We start from the raw sequence: 27,874 nt of genomic DNA, 5'->3' as shown, positions 1-27,874 counted from the left end.
TATATATATATATATATATATATACACACACACATATGTATGTATATATAATACTTCAGAGACGCTGTACATTAATTTAAATTGTTATGAAGATTCTCCCTCCATGAGGAGGAAATGCTGTATGAATTCCTGTGCTTTCCTCTTCTCAGCAGGGTCTTGCCTGGAACTCGAGGGAGGAGGCCTTAACAACAGGCCTCCAAATACACTTCCTGTGAAAACAAAAGTCATTACTAACTGAATAACTCTCTGTGCACAATGAATGAATATACGCATACCACGTTGTAGTTATCCATATACCAGTACTTCTCGAAAAACTGAAATCCAACATGAAATACTTCACTACTATTAAGGCTTCTGGTAGACTTCTGGAATGTCATTTTGCAGTTTCCTTGATTACATGATGTTAAATAAAAGATCTAAATTATGTTATCATAGTTTAAAAAATAAATAAAAATAAAATAAAATAAAAATACTACTACTACTACTACTACTACTACTACTACTACTACTACTAATAATAATAATAATAATAATAATAATAATAATAATAATAATCCTAAAAATCTAGGTGATATGAAACTTTTCTCCATAGCTCTATATGCTGAATGAAAAGGTTAGCATTTCTAAACATATAAACAGCAAAAAGAAAACACTGTACTGTTGCTGTCATGGTCTAAAGCTGCTACCTAATTCATTGTTGTCTATATGGGCCAGTGTGAAGGGACAGTAACATCAATATGTGAGTACTGCTACTGTGCAGCACATTCTTCAGCTCTACGTCCCTCGAAGATAAATTCTATAATTCTTTTTTTTTTTTTTTCTGTCCTGAAAGCTCTCTCAAACAGAGCAATCATCATTAACATGACAAAAGGTAGCACTCACAGTCTGCTTGTTTTATACAACAGGGTTTTACGGTTTAGGGTTTCTTTATTTGATGAGTACTTAGGGATCCTTAAATGAAGAATATATTAAAAAAAAAAAACTGTGCAGTGTAAGAGAAAGAGTATAGCGACACTTTTAATACATCTTACACTACACTGAATATTGCATTCTTTATTTCTTGTCCGCTTATAAAACGTTTCCTAAATACAGGTAAGTCTAAAGTAATGCATTTGTTGTTTCCCCAGAAGAAATGTGACTAAAAAAATATTTGTATTAGTCCTCTAGTCTGTATTCAGCTGTTGATCTCTCTGCAGTCCTACACACAGTAGGGTAGGCTGTTTTCGGAAAATAAATTTCCTAGGGGAATGCTGCATTTTAGAAACCATTATATAGGTCTGTAAAGGTGATGCTTTGAAACAGTAAAACCTTTTACAGCCTTACTGATGCAGCCTTATTTATTCCCTCAAAACAGCAAAGCGGTTTAGCTCTATTGGTCAGAGGCGAACTAAATGGTGGCCAGCAATCTCTTTCCCTCAGGACAGCCTTGAAATAAAAACCTTCTCTGCTTACTGAGAATATCGACATCCAAGCGATTAAGCAGACAGTTTTTCAGAAGCTCTCGAAGGAATGCCGTTAAATAGTTAAACGTGTTTTTGTGGCACTGAGGTAGCAAGGAGACAACCTGCAAAAACAAGAACCAAAAAAAAATGATGATTAATAAATCTAACAAAATAAAAAGAAACACATCCCTGACACTCGTAATCCATCCACCTCCTGGAAAGTACGGTTTGTTTTGTATTTCATTCGTATGCACAAATGGTCAGCATTTAAACAGGGTATTTTTGTGTACCGTGGCTATGAAAATCAAACAGTGTGCCTGAGTATCAAGTAAATTAACAGAATAGATCCCATAGATGTGTTTCTCACTGTAACAGGATCGGCTAGTCAGGATGACTACTGAAGGAGTTCAGGAGACTTGGTTTAAGCAATAAATGGTGAACTTCTATTTTTAGCTATGGTGTAAAATGCCCCAATAGTCTCTTCGGCTCTCTGAAACACACTGCTGCACTCGTTTAGCGTTCTACAGAGACAACACAAGGTTCTGTCGCTTCCAGGCAAACAGCACTTACACTGGGGATGGCAAGGCAATTGATTCACTGAACAAGTGGAGAGCCTGTCATTAACAGCATTCCACACATTCTCATGTGGGGATTTTGCATATGCAGGGAATTAACCCTTTATTCTACCACATAGTTTGCAGGGTCTTTCCACCCTGTGCCGTCTCCACGTGTTTCATTGCTCTTCAAATAATCTTCCCCACAACATCAGTGCAAAACAGCCAATACCACCACTTGGTACAACAATGCATCAAACCAGTGGTGCACACTCAGGTCATGGAGGGCTGGTGTCCCTTCTGGTTTTTGTTCTAACCATACCCTAAATTAGTTAATTGAACTAATTAAGTTTCTAATAAGGTCCAATAAAGTACTTTAGGGTGCAGCTGGAATAAAAAACTGCAGGGTCACTGGTCCTCCAGGACAGAGTTGTGCACCACTGCACTAAACATTCCCCCTTCATTTATGTAAAATCTAGGGACCCAAAACTGGAAAGTATTCAAAAGCTGCCTTTTTTCTTTTCTTTTTTGATAAAGTTTGTCGTTCACAAGTCATAAAAAAAATAATGCGCTAATTTCACTTCTGAATAAATATATTAATAAGCACATCGAGCAGAAAAAGCAGCACACAGCAAGTAGAGAGTTTCGGTATTGTGTGATGCTTTTAGCTCAGCATATTCTGTACCTGTTTGCAAAGTGTAAAACTAGCCGATGCATCCAGACTCTGCTGGTAAAGGGAATAGCAGATGACAGGCTCCGGCAGGGCATCCAAGAACAGCAGCAGAGCTTCAGCTACCGAGTGATTGCTGCCAGCTGGGCAGATTGTACATTAAGGACAATCACATGCAATGATCTTCTTTGCTATGAAAATACACGAAACTGTGACACTACACAACCAGCTACAAAATGCCGTGATAAGAACAGCTAACTTGATCTTGCAAAGTCAGGCTCCTTATTTTTTTTAATCCCAAAAGCAAGAAATATAATTTTTTTTAATGTATTATTATTTTTATTTTTTTTTAAATACGCACGAAGGATACGAAGAGAATCTGGCATCCCTGTGTCTATACAGTCCCTTATTTCTTCAAATTCTGCTCTCAGTCCTGGCTGTTGAAAGAGGTCCTCCTGCACAAAATTAAAAAAAAAAAAAAGGAAAAGCTACTTAATCTTTATTACCCTTATAAGGAATCACTGAGGGTAATAGTTTGCTTGCTAATCATTATTATAAATAAAATGGTTAACACATAAAGTAAAACAAATATAAGGCCAACAATTTTGGACAGTAGATCTTGGCATGTATACTTAATGGAACACCAATTTTTCTTTAAGATAATGGCTCTGTACCACACACCCTGCTGGTCTGAGCGTGTGGTGTATGCAGAACAAAAGCGACATTTCAACCTGGCCTTTGGTTTGAAGAGAGTTTAGATGCAAACCTGTTGGCATGCATTGCGGTAAAGGTGATCCACCATCATCCAGATCTCTTTAGGGATTTCCAGGGGCATTTCTGTTACAGAACTGTTTCCATCTTTTGGCTGCAGAGGCATTAAGGTCTTTGTAGGGTTTAAGACAGAGAAGAGAGAAAACAGAAGTGTTCAATCTCTAGGAAGCAAACAGAACATCGGTACTGCTTGGTGTAACAAGTGAAGCCACCAGTGTTCTTTTTGCCATTCACCTTGTGGCAAGTGGCATCAATAGACTAGTAGGAATGGTACTGAAGTATCAAACTCCTCCAAGTGGTAAAGAAAAATGTAAAGGTCAGGTTTTTTTTATCTTTAGCTTTGTCCTACCTTAAATGTGGCTCTATTAGGAAGTGAACTTTCAAAAATATTACTGCTGACACATTCTGGCACTTGCATTCATGCTGCAAATTTGCAATTTAAATGACCAGCTGGCATTCAGTCTTGGGCACTGCTTGCAACGGGCTACTTGGGGGACAGTAATAGCCAGTTTTAGCTGTGCTCTACTTTTGCATATGCATTTTTTGCTCAAGTAAAAACCTGTTTTTCAACTAAAGGTTGTGGAGACTCTTCTTTTTATATGAAAAAGATAATTCAGCTGAAAGGTAATTAACAGATTTATTAATTACGACAGCTGCTGCAGCCCTGCCTTTCTTTCAGGAAATGCATTTATTTATTTATGTATGTTTTTTGCAAAATATATTGTGTTAAAAACTATGTATGAAAACTGTACAAACTCCAGCAAAAATGTGGCCCAGCATCTATTACTGTACCTAGAAGATCTGACTTCTTTTGTTACAAATGCAATACTAGAATATTCCACTGGGAAGCACCAACTATTCATCCAAGCTAAGCCGTCTATTGGTCCATATAATATTAAAGCTAAAGATTTTGATACATACATTACAGAATGTTGTAATGTACATGGTAACAACCAACCAGTTGTTGGGTCCTGCCCCTTTAGAACAGACAGTGTGGTCAACTAAAACACATTACATTGAGCCCTGCTTTAATCCCCAAACTACATTACTAACATATTGGTAGACCTCTCGTGTACATTATCAGGCATGAATGTTTGCAGGGTTCATTTTGACCATTACAAAATCAAGGACTTCGAAGTGCTTTCCAGGACTTCTCACAGGATCATTTCCAGCATCCTTCCAAACACTGGCCTAAGCTAGTCACTGTTGAATTGTTGAACCAATTAATAAAATATAAAGTAGAAATCACGGTTTTTCAAGACCAGATTTTATCAAGCACTGGTATGCAGTGGTTTTTAATTAAGAAAAAACGATCGAGCTTACCAGCTGGCGTACTGTTTCTTCAGGCATGTCTTGAATGGGTGCCCTCATGTGGCACAGCGTTTGTATTGAGGCTCCAAAGCAACTGGGGAGATAGTTGCCCGACACAGCAAGGAAATAATCTTTGCCCCTCTCCAAGTGGAGAATTAAAATATCCTCAAGTTTTTCTTCTCCCGAGTTTAATGCCGTAGCAGTGGATCTATTTACAAACATTTCCAGCTCAATGTCCACTTTACCTCCTGAAAAATGCAAAACAAAAAAAATAATACTAACCTCTGTAAAAGATCATCTCTTTTCAAATTCAGTAGAATCTCCCTTGCAGTAAAGTAACAATAAAGTACATGGCTTGTGCAAACAACACTGCAAGTATGATATGAAATACTTGGTCTCCTCTCCATATTAAACTCCTGCTATATTACAGATAATAGGAGCCCTATAGAATGAGGCTCAGGTCCAACTGCCTGTAACGCAGGGATGGAAGTAAAAAACAAATAACAAAAGACTTGTGATACGGTTGTTACACTTCTAAGAGGTAAGAACATCATCTTATTGAAGCCAAAGAGATTTCAACAGGACGAGAGATTAGTGTGATCACCAAGCAGATGCTATAAAGGAAGATATAATCATATTTTCATAGGCAGGGTATTTTCAGACATTAATAACTCCACTGGTGTGCTCGGTGTGGTTTATCAATTAGAAAACTGAATTGGTGTAACTTTGTGTGCATATTCATGTTTAATTCCTACCTTCAGCAAGGAATCCCTTACAAGGATTTGCACTGAGCCACGGTTTACAGTAGGCGGTCTCCTCCAGTTTCTGTATGAATTCAAACTGACACGGAACCTGTCCGTCATTGTGAATGGTAAATGTTTTAACCTGATGCTGCATAAACTTCACATCCTTAAAAAAGAACTGGAAATAAAATAAAAAACATTTTAAAAAGAGTTGGATTACCAATATATAGTATTATTTTATACAACGTATTGGCCAAAAAAAAAAAAAAAACAAAACCTTTGGTCTGCATTGTATTTTATTATTGCATTTGGAATGTCAGCATGTTCTGTTTTAAATATCACCATGCATAGCGTCTGTCTCGGCTTGTAAATGATTCAATAACACTTTGAAATTGCATTTCCTTTCTTATGAAGTAGTAGTTCCCTGTTACAACTGATTCACGAACCTGCCTAAGAGGCTTGAAATCAGTTTTCTGTATTATTCTTATTTTTACATATATATATGTGCAGTGGAATTTTCTTGCACAAAACATTTCAGTAAAATCACGCATGAAATATTAGTCTATATAGGCTTAGTTACTGTATCTTTGGAATTGTGTGTGTTATTTTTTTAACACTGCATTTGATTACTAAGCGACACAGTGAAATATAATGCTATATAAATTCAAAACACAATCAGTATAGACCACGTGCAACTCCATACCTCTCGTTCAGAAAGTGATACTGAAGGAATACATTCATTTTCCATTTTATCTATTGAGCGCACAATCTCTTCAAACGTCTTCCGGTACAGCTCTTCGTTCACAACCTTTATCTAGAAGAAAACAGTATAATAATAAATATTCATGGAAGTATATTTTTCTATACAAAATAGAAGCACCAGTTTGTTTTTTTAACATCTAAAAAGGTACGACATACATTACATTACAGAAAGCATTATATAGTAAAACAAATTAATCTACAACTGCGGCCAAAGGATTTGCATTACCTAGAATTTTAGGACTGACACCTAATACAAAATAAAAAATCAGCTATATGAACATAATTTAGATATTTTATTTAACATCAAGTAATCAAATAAACTACAAAAATGATACCGCAAAAAAAGTCTACCGGAAGCCATAATAGTATTACAGTATTTCATGTTAGATTTCAAAATGTCACATTTCTCCATTTTTTGTCATTTCTTCACTAAGTACATGGAAAACTACAAAGCGGTATGTAATTCAATATGTTAACGTAAAATTATTCAGCAGGTTTCATTCAACTTTATGAAACAAAATAAGTTAATTAGGGTGGTGCAAAAATTTTGCCAATGGTTAATATAACCTCTCTTAGCATCCAGACACTATTCGGACTGTATTACTAGAAGCCATGTGTCGTATCCTACAGTGCCGTCCCTTTTCTTACCCCAATCTCAAAATCACAGCTGACAGGTTTGTGATCACTGGTTTTCAGAGCCATGTGACAGTGATAATGCAACTGTTTGATGAATTTTCCTTTCCATAAGATCCGATCACACCACGCCGGAGCTCTGCATTTCTCACTTTGAACGAAAGTGAACAATTAATCAAGTTGCTATTATTATTATTTATTATTATTATTATTATTATTATTATTACGATGATGATGCTTTTATCCAAAGCGACATACAGAGACTAGGGGGTGAACTATGCACCACAACTGCTGCTGTAGAGTCACTTCCAATAGGACCTCGGTTTCACGTCTCATCCGAAGGACGGAGCACAAGGAGGTTAAGCGACTTGCTCAGGGTCCCACACAGCGAGTCAGTGGCTAGGCTGGGATTGAACTGGGCACCTCCTGGTAACAAGCCCCTTTTCTTTAACCACTGCAGCACCAAGCCTCTTCTTTTTGTCCAAACATTTAGTTTACATTGTTCAGTTACTGCACTCTCCCCTTTTATCAATTCCAAACCAAAGTTTTAAAAAAAAATAAAAAAAAAAATAAAAAAAGCCCACCTACCTTGTGTCCCACTGGTCTGATCCTGTATCATACTTGTACGTTGGCTGAAACGTAATTTCTCCCTCTGTAAAGCCTTCGAATACTGCCTTCTCCTCTATTTGTCTCCTTAACTACAAGGAGAACATGTGCACAGTTAAAAAGCATGCAGGTACATTAACTACTACACTGTAATAACAATCTGAGCAATGCAGCAATAGCTATGTTTAATGATGTTGTTTCTGCACTAGGTGCGTAATCAGCGTTTTTACCTGATCGTACCGATGAAGTGTCTGGAAGTCCTTATCCTGAATGAGCTGTTTAACCCGTTCCACCTCCAAATCACTGATTCTGTAGTTTAAGTCACCAAGCCACAAGACCAAACTAGAACCAAAAAAAACATATCTACATTAACAATTATATCACCTAAACTATTTTTATTTATTTATTTTATTAAAGCTGAATTGTTTATATTTGGTAATTCCAAATACATACTATTGTGCATTTCATTAATCATATGAATTTACATGTTCCCAAAATATTTAATTTTAAAGGTTTACAGCTATTGATACACTAAGCTGTCTATATTTATGTTTTATTTATTTCTAACAAACACCATCAAGCATCCCAGGTAGAATCAACGGTTGAAAGCTTACTTGTGTTTCATGATTGGAAGGGGAGGTAACATGGGATCATGCTGGCGAAACAGCAGTCGTGTGCAGATATCTTTGTAATCCTGGTTTCGTCTCTCAAATTCTTCTATGTGAGCTGCCAAGTGAGAGTTCACAACACAGACAGTGGAATTGTGGAAACGAAACCTTACAGCCACAGCACCTTTATTACCCTGGAAATACCACAAGGGAAAAAAAGACGACATCAAACCTGGAGGATATTGGGAACAGAGACTCAGTCAATGACACCACACAACCCACGACCGGATACAACAATCGCCTTTCCCGTTAGTGTTGGTTCCACACTTGTTTAACTGTTTCATGCTTGAAATACTGAATTAAAAGTAAATGACAGGCGTAATATCTATTTAATAAGTTGAGACAGCTAATTTGTGAAGAATTAAAAAAAAAAAAAAAAAAAAAAACCTGTCTGAATTCTTGGTAATTTTTAATGTTGTTCCTTTTTCTGCTCACTTTACTTTTTGTTGAAAACAGCCTTGCAATTGCATTTCCCTTAACATTGTAGAGTGAAAAAGCATCGTATTCAAATATGCTTACATGCCTAAGCTTCACTGCATTAGCTGGAAAAAGCAGTCAATATTTATTTGGCCAATTTCCTTTCAACTCTAATGTACATCACGAAGCTAAAGACCATAATCAATTTGATTCACAGAGGTCATTAAAACACTCCTCTTCATAGTAAGGGGCAGCTGATCTATTCAAGCACTTTTACATTAAGCTGTGCATGCTGCTTTACTATGGTATTTAACAGCTGTAATTGTAAAAAGGTTAAGCTAATATCAATATGGTTGACCAGAGTCTGAGAAATAAAATAAAATGTAGAGAACAAAAAAAAAAAACTGTAAAGAACAGTTTACTGCACAGAAACAGCTAGTTTATTATCATTATCAAATGTTAATGGTTAGTAGCAGATTTTGTTTGAGGCCACGCTTTCTAACAGTTGCAACACATCATCTACTCCAGTCTTACTGTGAGAGATTATTATCTGCACTCACATTGCAATGCTTTCTCTTTTGTGTTCAATTACTCTATAAAGCAGAGGGAGCAGCTGAGTTTCATTGAAGCTTTCCTGTATATTGCAGAACAGGTTTAAATTCACAGGTAATCCCTGTGCTGTTCATACCTTCAAACCACAATGTCTTTGTGGCTGTGGGGGCAGAACATCAGAAGAACTTTAAATTCTAAAGCATTAATGAACTCTTCAAATGGGTGCTACAGCAATGTGACAAACACAAACTTAAAGCAATATAATAATAACATCCACACTAGAAAGCCATGTGATAGTATAAAAGACTTTCAACAACACCCAGTTATGCTTATACAGCTAAAGAAATAATTGAGTGGCTTGAGTCAATATCTGGGATTAAGGACAGACATATTGATGTGCACAGCACACACAGCCAGTGGTGGTTGAATGTTGTAACTCTGGTTATTTCAAAGATTTCAACAAAGTGCAAACTGCCATCTGATGACCAAATGGAAAGAATCTTATCCAGACGATACACAACTAACGCTAATGCTAACCGTGACTGACGAGAAAGTCAAAGTCACATTTTTGCATAGGAGCTGCATCTCTTACCATTCTTCCCATGATTCCAGTCCCTACAGATTCTGCATCAACTTCTGAGATGTACTCCGCATGCTCGTTCCTCACATAAAATATCAGCATGATTCCAACCAAGCGGATAAGCTTGACCTGTAACAAAGCAACGGCCTTTTCATACAGGGAACAATGAAACAGATGCAGCTGACCAGGGGGTTCTCAAACTAGAGGGTTGTATTTGTGCTGGCTCACTCTACAGGAAGAGGAGTACGTAACAGTGTGAATGAAAGTCTTTTTTACCATGGCATACTTGGCACCCGGATGAAGAGATTCAGACACAGCTTTGGACCACTCCTGCTCTTTGGGGGTGTCATTAAAGAAAAAGGCTTCTTTACTAAGGTCCAGCTCCTGGAAGCTGTGGTTTAAAAGAACAGAATACATTGCCATTGTTCTATGAAACACATCAATCCACTGGTAAACAACAGTGCATAAAGTATTATAAATACTGTGGCATGGTTTCTGCACGTTGCCCTGTGACAGATTGTGCCTCTGTGTCTTCATAATGAAAGTGGAACAAAACACTTGCAATTGCTCCAGCTACGCTTTCTGCCAAAACACAGAAAACACCCATCCACTGGAGATTATTTGATCTAGGGGAACATTAGTCGGATTTCTTGTGTTAGGGAAACACGGCATTAGGTATTACAATTACAACAAGTGCAACTACATTTGATTCCATGCTTCAGGCGTCTCACTTCCTGCCCTCTGCTTTTGTACATTAATGGTTAAAATATGTGTTTGTTCACTCAATATATAAAAACAGATTGATTTTCTTTTTTAAAAACACCTACCCCACAAAGTAGACATCTGGGGGTTCAGTGCCAAAGCTCAGCCATGGCTTTAGACTGTCCTTTGGACACTGCCCATTAACATTGTAGGTACCAATAAAAAACCTGCAACGGAAACCGACAAAATGGGAAGTTGGTGAGGCTGAAGATTTCATGCAGAACCTTCTACTGCTTCAGTCAGAAGGAAAATGCCTATTTGACTCACATAGTTTCAAGATAGCGGGTGGTTGTAAAGCAAACGTCAACAAGACCTACTTTCTAATAAAGAAAACCACACAAAAAGTCCTATTTTAGTGCAAGATTTTACACGATTGTTGAGTAGCTTGGTGGTTATAAATAAAGAGCTAGTAGATCATGGTTTGAAATGCCAACTCAGCATCTTGACCGTGTGACCTTGAGCAAATCTCTGTATCAACTTGACCATCAGTACAGTTCCACCCAACTGAAACAAAGATAATATGCAAAACGTGTGTGGAAATGAGATGCAGCATGATGAGCAGGTGGATGAATTCAGCACTAGGACTGCTGGTATGGGAAGACTTCACAGTCAACTGTGATTAGTAACATGGTATGTAGATAACACTGCCAGCAGAGGGCCTTGTGCAACAGTGGTTGCAGACAGTACTGTATGCAGTATGTGGTATCTGGTGCTATGCTCAGAATCACAGTATTGCACAGTATATAAAAAGCATCCATTACTTATTTATTTCATCCTCTATCACAAGAGCTAATATTTTGAAAATAGTGGTGGACAACTGGGATACATTGGCATGCAGTAGCTTGTTTCACTTCTGTGCCCATAGACCTACCTGAAGTTTCTGATGTAGGTATAGGTCTCTTCCCTTTTCAAAAGTTCACACTTGATAATGTTATCTCTCAGTCCAAAATGTGGCATGGTAAGTATATGTGCTTTGTTTGAAACCGTGTGACGTGAAGATCGCACCATATCACTCCGTGCTTCCACTTTCAGTTTTCCCTGCCTTTATAGCAAAAGAAAAGGGTTACATTCATTATCAATATGAAAGAGAGAGCAGCACAGTTAACGCTGGTCAGTAGGTGGAAACTGTGGTACTCACACCTTTTAAAAGATGAGATTTTGTGAGATATCAGCAATTTAGAGAGAATGTGATTTACAAAAAAGTTTTCTAGTTAAGGTGTTCTTATAAATGATATACCGGATTCATGTTATCCCTGCAGTGGTCAAACTATTGTCCACCTTGCATTATCCTGCCTCTGGGTCCTTTCAGGGGACTGCGGCAGCTGTTGCTGGCATTTCCCAGTCTGCGTTTCCTCGTGCGTTGCCAGTTGTGCTCAATGCATTTCTGAGGCGAACACCCAGATACCTACTTTTCTCTAAAAGCAGGGTGTACTTACAAGCCTTGAAAACACATTCCTATGACATTTCTGGTTTCCCCAACACATTGGGAGCAATAGACTACACACATGTGCTACTAACCCCTCCAGCTCATTCTGAGCATCTGTATAGGAATAGGAAACACACCTGTCTGATTAATGTGCAGGTGGTTTGTGATTTACAGTTACTAATCACAAATGTAGCAGCCAGGCATCCAAAACACTTGCCTCTGCTCGAAAAACACTGTGTCAGATAAGAGTGGTGTACAAACATTATCCTTCGAGCCCCTCTGCTGCAGAAAACCACAACTCAACTATGAATGTCGCACTACTCTCGCAATGCTAGAGATTTCGCTAAGATGACACAACAAATACTTAAATTAGTTCATTGCAGCTCTCTTCATTAACATATTTTCTCTTAGTACACACGACAAAATGTATCCTTTGCGACGGACCCATCTAGCCCTCAGAGAGGAGTACTACGTCTAAAAGAAAAATATATTTCTTTAGAAACGGATCTGTGATTTCTCTGTTTCACCTGTCGGCATTATGCTCTGTACTGTCGTTGATGTGTCTGTGATGAATGGCCTGTTCTTCAGAGTCCTTTATTTGTCCGTCTGTTGCAGAATTTCCTGAAAAAAGAAGACAGATACTGTAGAATAACACAAGCCACTAATTAAGACTCTGAGAACAGGGACAGTGCGTCCCAGTGAATCTCAACTACCAGTGCAATGTCTATCTACGAAAAGATATGAAAGGTTCAAGGAAAGACAGTGCCCAAAATAAACCTCCAGGTCAGGTCTGAGTTAGCAACAACGTATTATGTAGTACACAGAGAACAATGATATTACTGTAACATAACAGATAGGGTAACATGACAGTGCTGCAACGTTAGAGCTAGCAGGTTAAGTGTTAAAATAAAAGGGAAGCAGAGTCCAATAAAAATCATTAGCATTGTTTGAATATTTTCAATTATATAGTCATCTGATTTACTGCTAGTAAATCTCTTTGCTCGAGCAAACTTCAGTCTGAAGTAATTTAGCAATACGTTCTATACTGTAGTGCAGCAGGACAATAAAAACTCCAATACAACATACAATGCCAGGGGTTAACACATTTCCAAAGTAGAACCAGGCAGTAAGTATTCCCTTCAGATACACACGCAGGCCTAATTAACATCCATTACAACAATCTCCACTGGATGAAAAGCAGGTAATCTGAAATTGTTCGTAAAGCTGAATCTCTTGCCTTTTTGATACTGTAAGCAAAACAGAGTTTTACTTTTATTAATACTCACGACTGTTGGGAAGTTGATAGACACTGAAACATTTTGGAAGTATTTTAAAAGTCTCGCTAGAGAATAACTGTACAGCAAGTGCCAGCTTGTTTCATTAACAGCGTCCACACAGAGAGCTCATCACACTGGAGCGTTTCTAAATAATAAGGCTCTAATTTTGTCAGACTGCAGCTCCTCCCTTCTCAAGAGGGTTTGCTTTTCACAGCACACCTTTCTACCCATGAAATAACGCTGATCAATTATGTTTCCATCCATCTCAGCAAAGACAAGTATTCATGACACATCTAGTATTAAGCCAATAATAATGTTTTTGTTTTTTTCATATCTCATGTGTCATTCCTCTTTCTGCAATAGTAAAGCCTACCGTTCTGCCAAACCAGAGATAAGATGAAAAGCTAAGGCTGCAAGACTCATTCTATTACACACACTGTTACTTTCTATTTATAGTGCGGCACAACATTATCACAAACGCACTAATACTGTGGCACATCCCTGGTGAAAATCGCTGGATCCCAAGTGGTTTCCTACACCTTCTCTATTACGTTCAATGTTGCAAGGACAAGGACAAGAAATAAATGTGGAACTGACTGCCCCTATGATATATGCACACCAGAAAACTAGCATGCCTTTGATGCCCTTACTAAGCATTTCATTGTGCTCCTACTGTAGTCGTAGATATGGTTGAAATGTGTGTGGGGGGGGGTAGCTGGTAAAAGCAGTCCTGCCTGCCAGGCATCGACCAGGGATTTGCTTGATATATTTAATACTGAATAAACATGAAATGACAAAGGCAGGTGCAGAATACCATTAGTTATAGGGTTTCTGTGATGGAGCAACAACACATACTGTAGGTCTACAGTACCTGTTTGCACAGCAGCAACTCATGAAAACTACTGTCTAATTTAATGGTTATTGGGCAACAGTGATTCAACAATACCCTGTAATTTCTGCATATCGTACCATCACAATTAAACCCTGTGAATTATTAAGCACATTCCCTTTTAAATAAGGGTTGTCAAGGTTTATGAACCAGGCTGTTGTTTTTAATGTTCGTAAATCTAGCCGGTATGTTAATGCCCAAGCTCTTACTGTACATATACAGAGTAAACACTGTACAGTTACACGCTACTTCTGTAAACATGACTTTTTCTCCTCATATAAAACACAACAGGGTTACCTTTGTGCAACTGCAGAGTAAATGGTTTGTGAAGCTCATTCATTATACAGTAAATGCAATGATTAATGAATATCTTAACTCTCCTATACCGTAGCATATACCTAAAATATCTGTGTATTTGTTTAAAAAAAAACATTTACATTAGGTGAGCAATTTTACCTAAAAATAAGGTTACTTCCTTCTACCAACATTTTATTTATAAAAGTTACATTGTAATTTGCTTTTATTTCACAACAAAAGTGACATATTACACTTCGTCGATGTGGGTTTTCTACCACAGTGGCAGCTGTTATTAAAGCTTCAAGCTCAATTTTATTTTAGCTAAATAAAACAGGTTCTAATAATCCTGTGCTTTCCCCAGGTCTCTCCCTTTGGCAACGCAGCTCTGATCTCCATATAAAACCACCAAAACTGCTGACAGTTTCAAATGTTGTTTTGGAAAACTAGAAACTCATTATATAAAATAAAGAATAAAGAGTTTAATAGGATTATTTTGCACACATGGAGAATGGACTGGAAACACTGCATTTTTCTTTTGTTCTGTGAAGGGCATGCTGATAAGATTCAAGTTTTTCTCTAAGAACAGGTCCCGAGATTATTGAGCTCAGTCCACTTGTGAACCTAGATTCTGTGTAGGTGCTTAAGGTTGGATACCATGTTCCGTCAGCTTCCGTTAAAATAACCCAATTTCAAGGGAAATGCACCATAAAAATAAATGTAATAAAATCAAAACAAAAAAGATGTGTAATTACAGTAAAGTCTTTAAGTCATGCCTTTGCAATACTGGAATATAGGGGCCAGTATCCAATATGACTATTACCTTGCAATTTCAAGTAAAAAATATATACTGAAAAAATCCTGTATTTAGCTTGAGTTTTGCTTCCCCAGCAACGACAAAAGCTTACAAAAAAAATAAATAAATAAATAAATAAATAAATAAAATAACTACTGCAGCAGAAGAAAAAGCAAGCCTGCTTTCTTCACATACTGTAGTGGTTGCCTGTTTCAAGGGGGGGTACAGCTAGAACTGCTGCTGGGGAATGTAAAACAGGGCTGTCAGAACACAGGAGTGCCCAAGGCTATGGAAGAATGCAGTAAACACATACCAACGGATTACACTTCACTAAAACAAGACTAAATGGCACCATTTAATTGGTTCACCTATTCCAACTCTCCAGTTAACTTTCCCCTGAACAAGTTGTAAGTTACTTTACTGTACATTACATTTCAGCTGAAGCAGACCAGATTCTGTGGGGGCGTTTCCTCCATTTGTGTCTGATGATACATGAACCGCACGTCATGGACTCTCAGTGTTTCATTACAAATGCTAAATATACTCCAAAAGTGATCCATTTATATTGGTCCAGCATATATGACACAATGACCTGTATTCTACATACAGTATGTGCACAGTTAAAAAAATAGTAGTTCCAAACTCTCAAACATAATTTATTTTGACTTAATACATTTTCAAAATTAAGACAGCTACTCAGCCACTTTTTTGTCCAGGAAACAGACCAGGTGCTGTAATATCCATGCATTTTGAATGTGCTAGTAACCTAGTCACAGCAGGCATGCTTGAAATGAGACAGGAATACAGTAATAAGCTGTTTGCAATTCACTGTAGACTTCCAATGCTACGGTCTGAGAAAGTGTTGTAAGTTTTTATTTTAATGTTTAAGAAACACAAAGTGTTAACTCCTAGTGGAAAACTATGTTTGTTGGCACGATGATATGATTTCCACAGTGGAGGAAATCAGAAGGTTCAGAGGGAATTCAATAACAATAAAAAAAAAAAAAAAAAATGTATTGTTTTTTTTTTTTTTTTTTTAAACCTATATTTCCTGCTTGTTGTACGGAAGCTAACAAGTAGCCACTGCCTACATGTAACTTACAGAACACAATTATCTTTTTTGGGAAACGCAATGGGACTAGCTTTAGCAGACAAAGTCCGACCCGGTTTCCTGCTGTAAAAGGGAAATGGTAAATGCTGTTAAACAGTCTTTGCTGATGAGCCAGTCATGGCATGTCTGCTAAGGTAATCCTGTCAGTTCTCTTATTAATAAACTAAACGAACACCCTTATATATATATATATATATATATATATATATATATATATATATATATATATATATATATATATATATATATATATATATATATATTTGTAAAAACAACTGGCAACCAAGGAGTACAGAACAAGCAAGTAAGCAAACAAACAAACAACCAAACAACAATAAAAATAAATGCTAACTATGCTGTGTCCTGTCAACTCAAAAAGCCTATAGTCAAATACCTGGTTCAAATTTTGCATTAGAGTACAGTAAATGCTTAATGAACTAGGTCTAATGAGAACTGTTTAGTGGTGGAATGTATTTTAAAGGAATTCTAACCATTATGCATAGAAATAGACCTGTATATGTGTTCTGTTGCCTATTTGTTTTTCACATTTTATTTTCATATATCTGATGCGCTGTGGGTGCAGGATACATGGATTTCAACATAGACAAAATCTAAATGAATTCTGGGAAACTAAATGATCTACAGTATAATAATACTTCAGAGTGGTTTTATTTAAACCTTGGTTATAAACCTGCTTCCGCCTACTGTACAGTATTATCATCTTCCCGTGGTGATGACGCACAAACACCAGAAGAGGTTCTGTAGAGGGGCATAATCAGTGAAACAACTATGACAAAGAGGCTACATGTAAAGTACCAGCATAACACAATTCAGAAAGGAGACACCCACAGGATTTGAAATGAACAATTCTTTACTGCATTTTGACAACTGACCGTGCCCATAATGAAACATAACATAATTTGGCCCATGGCCCTGTCCACTGTAGCTCGATTGTCACCCCTTCACGCTGGCTGAACTACAATGTACTGTAATGTATATTGATTGAATGTTAACTAATGCCAGTGGGTAGGTCAAGTGGCACTCCCCTTGACAAGGTGCTCTGCAAGGTGGAGGCGAGAGGGCTATTTATAGGAACAGTTTCATTATGTATGTGATTAGTGGGTGGATTCCCCTTTCAGAAACACAACCTAGTTTCCAATACAACACTGACATTCCAAAAAAGAGACCAAAGACCTTACAGTGTAGCTCTCAGTGTGAAGAAGAGAAACAACTGCTTTCCCAGGATACCTCACATAACCACATCAATTTGTAAACTACGCGAATTTCTAATATTGCTTGTGAACGTTCCCTTTCATTTGTTGGCAAGTCAGTGTACGCACTCTTACTGTAAGAAACTAAAGAGCAGACCTGGGATCATTTACAATGACAACAGAATTGTTTGCTTTAATTGTAATAATAATTACAACCCTATTCAGTGCAATTACACGTAAAGAGTAACATTAACAACTGCCTGAACCCACATTAACATGGGATCTCTATTTATTCTTATTAACCAATCAATAATCACAGGTACAATACACACAAACATGTGTTTAGCCAGTGCTGGTTACCTGGTCGCCTATGTAGCAAAGTCAAGCTCTGGACTCTTGTCAGCAGGCACACCTGCATGACCTAAGGGTTGCCCTGTCGGGCATTTGCCATGCAAAACCTGAAAACTGTTGTGCACAGACTCACAAGAAACAAAGTCATACAAATGAACTTACAGAGTAACCCTATTAGGCATGCATAGGAAACACTACAACACTAAAGCACGCTGCATACATATTTTTAGGAGGGGGGCTTTGATTGCTCAGCTGTAAACTGTCGCTATACAATAACACATTAATTCAACCTAAGTATATTTCTCTTTTGTATATAACATCACTCACAAAATACACAAGGTAAAGACAACAGATTCATAATAGCACAGTGTTTGATGAGAACCTTCAGTTAACCAAAACAAACAAAGCCAAACACAGGCATGTGCGGCTTTAGGCCCGATGGCTGATTTACGTTTAGATTTTACAGGTTTAAACGCTCAGAACTCAAATGTTTGTTAGTTGTGGTGCTTTCATTCAATAACACAGATTAAAATGCAAGCTGAAATACAAACTAGTTTTACAGTACTTACATAAAAGAAAGCAGAATTCCTACCCCCTAAGAATCATCCTAGCACACCATTAAATTGCATCAGAATCCTTTGCCACAGTTAATTGTATTAACCTCTTAAGGACCAGCACTACCTCTATGGTTTTCATATTAATGTTTACTATTTTTTAAAGACTGGAGCGGAACACAAAGCAAATTGCAGACAGTTGATTTTGCCATATCCCGGATCAGGAGTCCACAAAAGGACAGACGGCTTTGCTAATTGCAAGTAACTGCTGCACATTTCAACCACAAAAAGAGTGAACTCGAGTGAAACCATTTCAATTACTGTACATGGCTATTTGTGCTGATCACTTGCTAAGAAATTGGGTTTTCTGAACTGATTAAGAAAAGTCTCAGCTCATGCCAAACAAGGGTTTACTTTTATTTTCATCTCAAGGCTGCGAGGGTATTATGTTTTTTGGCAGGACATCGCTTGCTTGGCAGACGTGTGTCGCGTTTACTGTATGTCTACGCTGTGCCAACACCAGGACTGTCAGAAACCAGAACCCCACGTATGTGGTAAACTGCCCAAATCTTAAACTAAATTACTACTGTAGTTGTGCGAAGCAGAAACAAAAAACGCTGAAAATAATTAAAAGAAAAATACTGAAGAGTCTTGCGAAATAAACACCGGGTACAAATCTTACATCTGCTAAACTAAACCCTCGTCTGCTAATCAGAGGGCAAGGTTCTTTGAATCACTGCACTGTGTTTCCATAACCAAGCTTGTGTTCGTGTTTTGGAACATCATGTTCCTACAGTTCTGCAACCAGCTCTTTCCTCTGTAAAATAAACAAATCCCCAAAAATAAATTAATAATGGAAATAAATAATTGATGTTTGTTTAAAACGTTCCAGTAACAGTGCCTACTTTGTATTCTGGTAGAATGTATTTCCCCTACTCTTTACAGTTCCAATCTCTCTAAACTCATTGTAAAATATTATCACAGAGAATCCTCTGATAACAACCAGATATGTAATACTCCTGATTGTGCATTATTAACCTAGTATACCAAAGTACAGTATTCCACACACATAGTGCACCCTACTGAACTCTCGCCTGTATTCACTTGGACTGTCTACTTTCATGAAAAAATAAGCTGCCAACATTCAGAGAGAGATTGAATTTATTAAATCAGTCTAGTAGTATTATAAATATATACGTGGTATAGGCTAAACAAATTGTAGGCGGTTGTTAGTTTATTTTCTCGATCGTGATTTTGAAATACCACAAAAGGTCAAAATAAAAAAAATATGCTGACTAAGGAAATGTTTGCTTGCAAAATTAAATGAAATATATAACTGTCAGGTTTACCATTTACATAATGTACAGTAGTTCGCAAACTCATGAAGAGTTGAATAATAATGAACAGAACAACTCCTCGCAAGAAAGTGCTGTAGCACTACTAGTTAGTATTTTAAAAGGGAAACGTTCTTATAAACCAAAACGCGGCAAGCAAAAGAAACAGAAGTAAAGAAAGTCTTTAGTTACCAGATTCCTTGTTTACATTAGACATTGCCCACTTCTCGCTCGCATTTTGTAAAGCTTTTCCAATCGAGGGACCTGTTCCTGCTATGCAAAGATTTCGGTGACATCACTCAAAAGTAAAACCCCACCAGACCAGACCAAACCAATCAACTGACACACTACACTACAGTATACGAGCTGTTAAAGACGGAAACTTGCTTTTAACAGAAACGAAACCCTCTGTGGTACACACAAGACATCTCGAGGATAAAATATTCTTGAAGTACAGTTGCTTTAGTTATGGTTTCTATACTTGCACGAAAAAAGTCTGCTGAATCAAATCTCTCTAAGTTTGAAGCAACTTCGAAAAAAAAAAAAAAAAAAAAACATCGATTTGATTTATCGCAATTGACTACTTTTTAGGCGTGGGGCTTTGATTGCTCAATTTGACAGCTATATGTAACTCATTAATTCAACCTAAGTTTATTTCTCTTTTGGATTCAAATAAAGAGAAAACATCATTGTTATACATAGTGTTTTACGTTGTAGAACCCTTACTATTTTATAAAATCATTAGTCAAGTTAATTTATCAATGTTATGTATACGTTCACGTTTATACAACGTTCCAAATATTTATATATATATATATATATATATATATATATAATATATATATATATATAATATATATATATATATATATATATAATATAATCATCTTATAACATTCTTAGTGAATATTGTCAGCAGGCTTCCCTGCAGTTAACAACAGTACTTTTCATGTTTCTAGGTCAACCACTTCCTCAGTAGAGTGGATTTTTATTTTTTTTTGTTTGTATTTCCTGTGCAAAAAAAAAAAAAACATACCGCTAGTATTGCCCCTTAAAAGGAAACACCAACATGTTTAATGTATTATTATTATTATTATTATTATTATTATTATTATTATTTATTATTATTATTATTATTATTATTATTATTATTTTATTATTATTATTATTATTATTTATTTATTATTATTATTATTATTATTATTATTATTATTATTGTTTTGTTATTGTTGTTGTTGTTGTTGTTGTTGTTGTTGTTGTTATTGTTGTTGTTGTTATTATTATTTGTGGTGGTGTTCACAGGTTTTGCAAGCAGCATGGATATATGAGGCCTCATCACAGAACTGGCAGTTAAAATCCCTGTAAAACAATGTGTGCCACTTACTAGTTTTCTTCATTGTGCTGATCAGGTCAATGTCAATGCCCTTGTGTGCTGGGGTCTGGCAGGCTTGTCCTTTACCTGGAGAGCAGAGGGGCTGAGGCGCCTTTGGACGGTACTTGGAGAGCCATTGAAACTGAGAAGAGCTTGCTCCAGTGGGAGAATGTTTACAGATGCCTAGGCAAACAAGAATAGATAACAGGTGGGCTGCCATGAATTTCAAGAAGATCGTTCCTTCTAGGGTATGACATCATAAAGCATGAGGAGATGGCGGGGTTAATGCTCTAAATAGGGGTGGATCTTAACACCACTGTTCTCAAACTCTAATATCAATCCAGACTGTGTTTTCCCGCAGGGATGAGTTATTCACCATGCATTAATATTACACATACAATAAAAGCACATTGAAATGAGTGTCCGGTTTACAAATGTTATGGCAGCAGCATATCTAGATCCACTACTGTTTAGATCTTTAAACAAGAACCCAGAGTGGAATTGTAATTAATATTTAATGGAACTTTTCATTTTAATTAACTTAGAAAACTGTAAATGAAGGTGTCAGGTCTTCTAGGCTTCTGTTAAGTTATATCAGGTTGTACTGAAAAACATCACTGACTTCTTAAAAGATGCAATAGACACTAGGGTCACCTTATCATGAAATAATGCAACATAATAAAAATGATTAAATAATTGTTAAGCAATTGTAGGTATAACATATTTAATTGTACATCCTTAGCCTGCTGATTGCTTATATAGCGGGCGTACTAATATATTTATATAGGTAATTGGTAATTGTTTTTAAAATTATGTTAGATGAATTAATTAACACAAATGCTAAGTGACTATATATATATATATATATATATATATATATATATATATATATATATATATATATATATACTATATAAAATTTTTCTTCTAAAAAGAACAATTTTTCCTTGTTTTCAATTTAAAAAAAAAAAAGGAATAAATTTTACGTATGCACATACTGTAGACGGCGTGGATTGACTAACTATATATATATATATATATATATATATATATATATATATATATATATATATATATAATATATATATATATATATATATAATCACCTGGAAATGTCCAAGTTCAAAATAGATTGCAAGTCCTTTAACCATGCATCCTGTAACATCAATAACAGTTTCGTCTTGTTGGTGTGCTTTGAGCTGCTAAAGCAACCACAATGCCAAAACACAGCGAAAAAGACACTGAGAGCCACTAAGTAAACCTCGTTTACAATCAACGAATTCTGCAATTCATTTTGAAGACATTCAAGGAACCACATTTGCCTCATTATTCTTCCCTTTCAAAAAGAGCATGTGGTAAAGCTAACCGATTGCTCCTGCACACTTGACCGAACCAAACCTACCTTCTGTGCGTCTGACTTCCTCCTTGTCAAGACTCAACCTTTCTGAAACAGTTTCCATATCGCAACAGGAAGTCTTTGTCCAGAATGTATTTTTAAGCTGTCCGGCAAAGATGCAGCTTCCAGCAAGTTGAGAGCTTCAGCAAATTTTGAATAGGGGAGTGGTGCAGTGGGAAGCACAACTGTTCAAACAAGGATACCACCGCAAAACATAACACACAGTTACTGGAATGCCTACTCCACGGTGCTTGGCTGGTAAACCTGGTCATTTGTTGAAACTGTAGTTTGCAATCTGAGCAGACTTCACCCTTGTTTTGAGCTAAATATACCAGTCTGAGGAGACTCAATTCCTTGCCTATGCTCTCTGCTACTGTAGCTGTCAACCTTTTCTCATTTGCATCTGTTCTGCAATTTTCTGAAAAGACTTAACTATAAGCTCCGCCCCCCCATCAGTGTGTCCCACACTGAGAAGACAAGTTAGCAGTACTCTAGTCTCTGTTGCACCAGCCTATAATAAACATATGGTAACTGTGATCGCAGAGTGAAAAAAAAAAAACATAGGGATACTGTTATGATACCAGCGTTTTACCCTGAAGAAACAGTCAAGCAGAACCATTAGCCAGCCACTTCATTAACAGCAATGCTTTTAGAGCAAATATTGCAGTGGTGGTAATATTCCACTACGGTGTTGAAATGAATTACCTGAGTAAACCTGCAAGTAATTATATCAACGTTTTGATACTCTACTGTACCAAGGGCATGTAAAAGCCGTAGCTTGTGCTTCTCTAGCCCTTCAGAATACAACCATTCCAATGGCACTGCATAGCCCTTGGAGATCATATGATTTGGGATTAAAACGTGTTTTTCAGTTCCACTGCTATTTTAAAGTCCCAGCGGCTCACAAGTGACTCTATATTGTGTACCAGCTCTGTATACAGTCAAAGCAAAGCGAACTGAAAGCTCACAGAAACAGCAGAATGTAATTCTGTTTAGTGTTGCTTAAAAGATAATCTAAAAACATCCGTATGTTTTTGTTTTTTTTGTTAGCTTTCAAACTCATTTGAAGAACACCGATAAACCTGCCAGATAAGAAAATGTGAAAAAAAAATGCAAATTAATGTTCTTATATAAAACCTGGTTGCCCTTTTAAGAGCAATGGTTCATAACAGAAATTACTAATCCAATCTTAAGATGTGGTAGCAAAGAAAGCAGCAGGGGGGGCTGAATTATGTGTTGACCAACATGAAGGATAGGTCTGTCGTGTTTCTTTAAAAGGTTAGTGGTGAAGAAACGTCAGAGGCCAGGTGCCCAGTGAGCTCAAAAGCAAAAACCTGCTGGCTTTTGTCCTTCCTGTGCAGGTAGCCAGCATCGCTGTGGAACTCCGGGGTGTAAATCGATGACTGGCTTGAGGCTCAGAGGGCCCCAACTGACCTTCAGTACTTCTGATCTGTCGTGGAAATTACTGCGGTGAGGGAACGGAATCAGACTTTTCTAAATTAGGAATAAAAATTAGGATAAAATAATTGGGCATACTAACATTATTTTAAAAAAAAAGAAAAGGATGGGTCCAGTGATAATATTAGTAAAAAAAATATAATTAACGTTTTTATGATTTTTTTTTTTTAAAGAGAAGCTGAATTGAGCAATTGATACAGAAGAGTGACAATGTTGGGAAATGTATTTCAAACCCTTATACGTTAAAGATTCTGAATACTGTAGAGTGTCACACAGCCAACTAAACAAGGGCAGAGGCCGCTGCTTTATCTGCTCGACTTCCTTGCACAGAGCTCCAGAAGATGTTATCTTACATATTGGTGCTTCTGCATGTGTAAAATAATTTGCTCTAAAGACACATGCTTAAAAGCACAAAGCACAGGTTTCTACTACTGTGTCAATGAACAAGTAAAACCTAAGATAAAACTTATTTTAAAAAATACAAGGCAAGTGTCCAATTTGAGCTCTTTTGTAAAAAGAATACATCTCACTTTTGTTCCCTTTTAGCAGAACACTTTCTCAGCAAACACTTCCAGTCCCTATATAGGTCTTATCTCTGCTTTTTTGAAAGATGTTTTTCAAGAAATCTATAATGGTTTCACTTCCTGTACCATGTCATATCAGTAGAGGTCAGTCTGTTACTGGTTGCTAAACTGTGAATCAATAGGGGAAGCAGCTGGTTAGTTAATAATCCAAGGAAGGTTAAAGAAGAGGTTTTCAGATTAGGCACCAAGTAGGCAATTGTTCACACACGACACACAATGACTAAAGTGAATACGGTCTCTGAATACAGTATGTATAACATAAGGGAGTCACAGCTTTTAGTCATCTTCTTCTATAAGCTTGACCTATCAATAACCTAGTTTCCTCACTATGGTTATCAAGATTGATGAACTACAACTGACCAAATGACTTAGCCTAGTAGTGTTTAATTTACTGTTACTATTGCAATGCCATTTATTAATAATAATGAGCAAAAACTAAAGGAAATTGACAGGAGACGTGATCCCTTAAAACTGAATCCTGTTAAATATCCAACCAGCATTTTCATTTAAAGGTTTGCACAAATGACAGCTTTCTACATAAATAAAGCTAAATGAAAAATGTATTCACAAGATTGTCCTGCCATCATACACTGAAACCCCACAAAGCTGGAAGATATAAAACCATGTTATTTCATGCCGCTTAGTTCTTTAATGGACCTGTTCAGACTGACCCCCATTAAGCCACTACAGATCAGTACAACAGGATACAGTAAAATACACTGGACCAGACCTGGTTACAGAAGGTCTGTTTTTCTAACCTCGAAGGCAAATCAGTTGTGAAAATAGTTTCCTACCGTGACTGGCCTTGTTCATTTCATGGATAAACATCCAAGTGTGTGAGCCAAAAGGCAGCAGCAGCTCCAACACCAAGTCTTGAGATGTGATCCTTACATTGGTGTCTGACCCTTGAAGGTAACAGAAGGGCTCATAAGACTGCTGCCAAAACAATGCTGCTAAAACTGTCCCCAAAGGGGAACTTTAATGCATTTTTGCAAAGCTGTATTACACTAGATAATTCATATACGGTTATCCTAATATATGATTTATCCTTGATATTTGTTTCAATAAATCATAGGTGCACAATCTGGTTTGTTGAATGCTTTTTCATAGGCTGAAGACGCTAGTTTGTGTATATATTATTTAACAATTGCCACATGTGCATTTTTATACACTAAGCAAAATAAATGCTGCCGGAAGCAAACTGGAATAGTCATTTAGTTTAGTACCATGCACTTCTTTTACAAGAACTGGTGAAATTTAAAAAATGATTAATTGAATTTGGTTCCACTGATTTCCTGTTGATATTTTCTGTCAAACTTGCACCAGTGCATTCCAAAGTGTAATAAAGTTACTTACCCACAATTGGAATGTCATTTAATGGTGAAACTGAAAGAGAACAAACCCCAGAGTATCAGTGCGTGCAGGTCATCGGCACACAGCACAATGCTTTCACTCCCTTCTCTTTGCACAGAAACACCTTTTCATGTCTGCAGCTACACCTGGTGCACTCTATTAAAACTAATGATCCACGATGGGTGAACTTGTTTCCAATTACTTTGGAAGTAAGCTGTTAAAGGCAATGACATCCAGCAAAAATAAGCCTGTCGTCTGCTTTTAGTTTCGACTTTCCCTGAAAAATCCTAGTCAAAAATTACAACATATGGCCACTATGTGCTGTACACATTTCATTAAAATAAATCAGCAATTAAAACCAGGCGGTATTGTGTGCTTAGAAAAAGTACTTATTCTGTTGTTTTTCCTTAGGGCAGACTTGGCTGTTGATGCTGTGATGCGTGCACTGTCCTTCAAACACATTACCAATTACACTCAGTACTTTTAATTTGTTCCCTTCTGTTCACAAGTATGTGTTATTTCAACCGTCCTTAATATGAATTTGAACTTTAAAGCAGGCAGTGTTTAAGAAGAGACTGTATCACAACTATCTGTAAATTCAATTCAATACTGTGCTACAATATTTAATACATTACATGATGTTTAATACGTTCTTCCAAGGGTTTGTTCTTCTGTGTATTCTGTTTGAAGAGCATCTGGTTTCAAATTCAGTTGTCATTGTTTGTTTTTTTTCTATACTTCCCATCTTATCTACGGTGTTTGTAAATAATCACTCGGAGTGGCTCTTAGTTCTGTTCCATGATTTCTCTCTTATTACAATTTTTTCCCTATATCTGCCTCTACACGGCTTTAGGCTTGCTGGGACTAAAAAGTCTTCCTTAAGAATGTGCCCTGGCTACTCTCTGGGTCTACGTGTGTGTGTGTGTCTATATATGTCATGATCCCATATGAGGATGCTACCCCCCTTATAAGGCACTGGATTAAAAATGAAGAAAATGCAATGAAAAAATATATTTATTATATATATATTTTTGGCTAATTTCAATATTTCATGCATGAAAGGATTAAATATTGCATTAAATGAAGCTCACAGTAAGAAGCACAGGGTTTACTTTACCTTGCCGGTCTAGACTAGACATTATAAACAAAAGTGTAATTCTCATTCTTTTTTGTTCATATTCCAATCAGAAACTAGACACGGCAGTTTAAAGCATGAGACTGTGATGTGCATTACGAGGGATGACAATGTTAAGCAAGCAGGTATTAATAGAATCATACCTTCTTCAAAGGTCAAATCCTCAGTAACAGCAATTACTCGCTCCAGTGAAACATCATCTCCGCAAATTGCCATTCTTCTGTGAGTAAATACAAATATACTACAGAAAGAAATGTAGAGATAGTTGAACATTCTTTTCTATCACCACAGAACTGTACAAGTTGGGCCGCAGTTCTTTATAGTCCCTCCAAACCGCAGCTACGTGGGCAAACAGTTTAGACTGAACTAATTAAACAAATAGCCCATGTGCAGCTAGCACTAAGCAATCAAAAACACAAGCTGTGCATCTTTTGATACAGGTAATTTACATACTGCCAGTTAAACAGTGCATGACAGAACACATACTGTATAACTGCATACTAAACAGGCAAGATGGTAAGTTATCACATAAGCAAAAACAAGGCTTTCTATGCTTGTGTTGTATACCAATAAACATTAAAAGAAAGAAAAAAAAACAGGTTTGCTGCTACGATGCACGTAGTTTGAAAGCTATCTGAGGACTATTTATAAAGAATCCTGTCAGATAACCCTGTGATAAGAGCTGATGTCGTCCCGTCTCATGCACTACTACTCAACTCATAAGGTTTGTGTGTTACTCAAATTTGAAGACTGTTGAGTTGGATCAGTCTAATAAAGAATACCTACGCTTTTTCATGTTTGCATTCCACAAGCCCAAGCAGTCTACTTTCTGTAGCTCTGTCCGAGACGAGAAGACATTGAA

General features: G+C 36.8%; 1 protein-coding gene across 7 annotated transcripts; it reads right to left on the bottom strand.

Annotated features, from left to right (window-relative positions):
* Positions 1-32: 32 nt before the first annotated feature.
* On the bottom strand, positions 33-27,874 carry inpp5b (inositol polyphosphate-5-phosphatase B). Of its 7 annotated transcripts, none has more exons than XM_041234025.1 (22): positions 27,799-27,874; positions 27,156-27,253; positions 25,881-25,910; positions 25,319-25,429; positions 21,099-21,269; positions 12,425-12,518; positions 11,343-11,513; positions 10,537-10,638; positions 9,986-10,100; positions 9,722-9,838; positions 8,107-8,294; positions 7,723-7,834; positions 7,475-7,584; positions 6,902-7,037; positions 6,195-6,305; positions 5,504-5,669; positions 4,761-4,996; positions 3,433-3,549; positions 3,037-3,121; positions 2,682-2,809; positions 1,453-1,564; positions 33-209 (listed from the first exon to the last, which is right to left on the bottom strand). In XM_041234025.1, the coding sequence occupies exons 2-22, from the start codon at positions 27,226-27,228 to the stop codon at positions 85-87; spliced, it is 2,610 nt and encodes an 869-aa protein (XP_041089959.1). In that variant the 5' UTR covers positions 27,229-27,253; positions 27,799-27,874; the 3' UTR covers positions 33-84. The 7 variants fall into 7 exon arrangements, with proteins under 7 accessions (XP_041089959.1, XP_041089960.1, XP_041089958.1 ...); XM_041234026.1 differs by having other exon boundaries at positions 27,156-27,232; positions 27,799-27,815; XM_041234024.1 differs by lacking the exon at positions 27,799-27,874 and having other exon boundaries at positions 27,156-27,369.

This window comes from Polyodon spathula, chromosome 32 (assembly GCF_017654505.1).
Source record: "Polyodon spathula isolate WHYD16114869_AA chromosome 32, ASM1765450v1, whole genome shotgun sequence".
Classification (NCBI taxonomy): domain Eukaryota; kingdom Metazoa; phylum Chordata; class Actinopteri; order Acipenseriformes; family Polyodontidae; genus Polyodon; species Polyodon spathula.
Note: the sequence above shows the minus strand (reverse complement) of the source record. Positions and strands in the feature narration are given on the sequence as shown.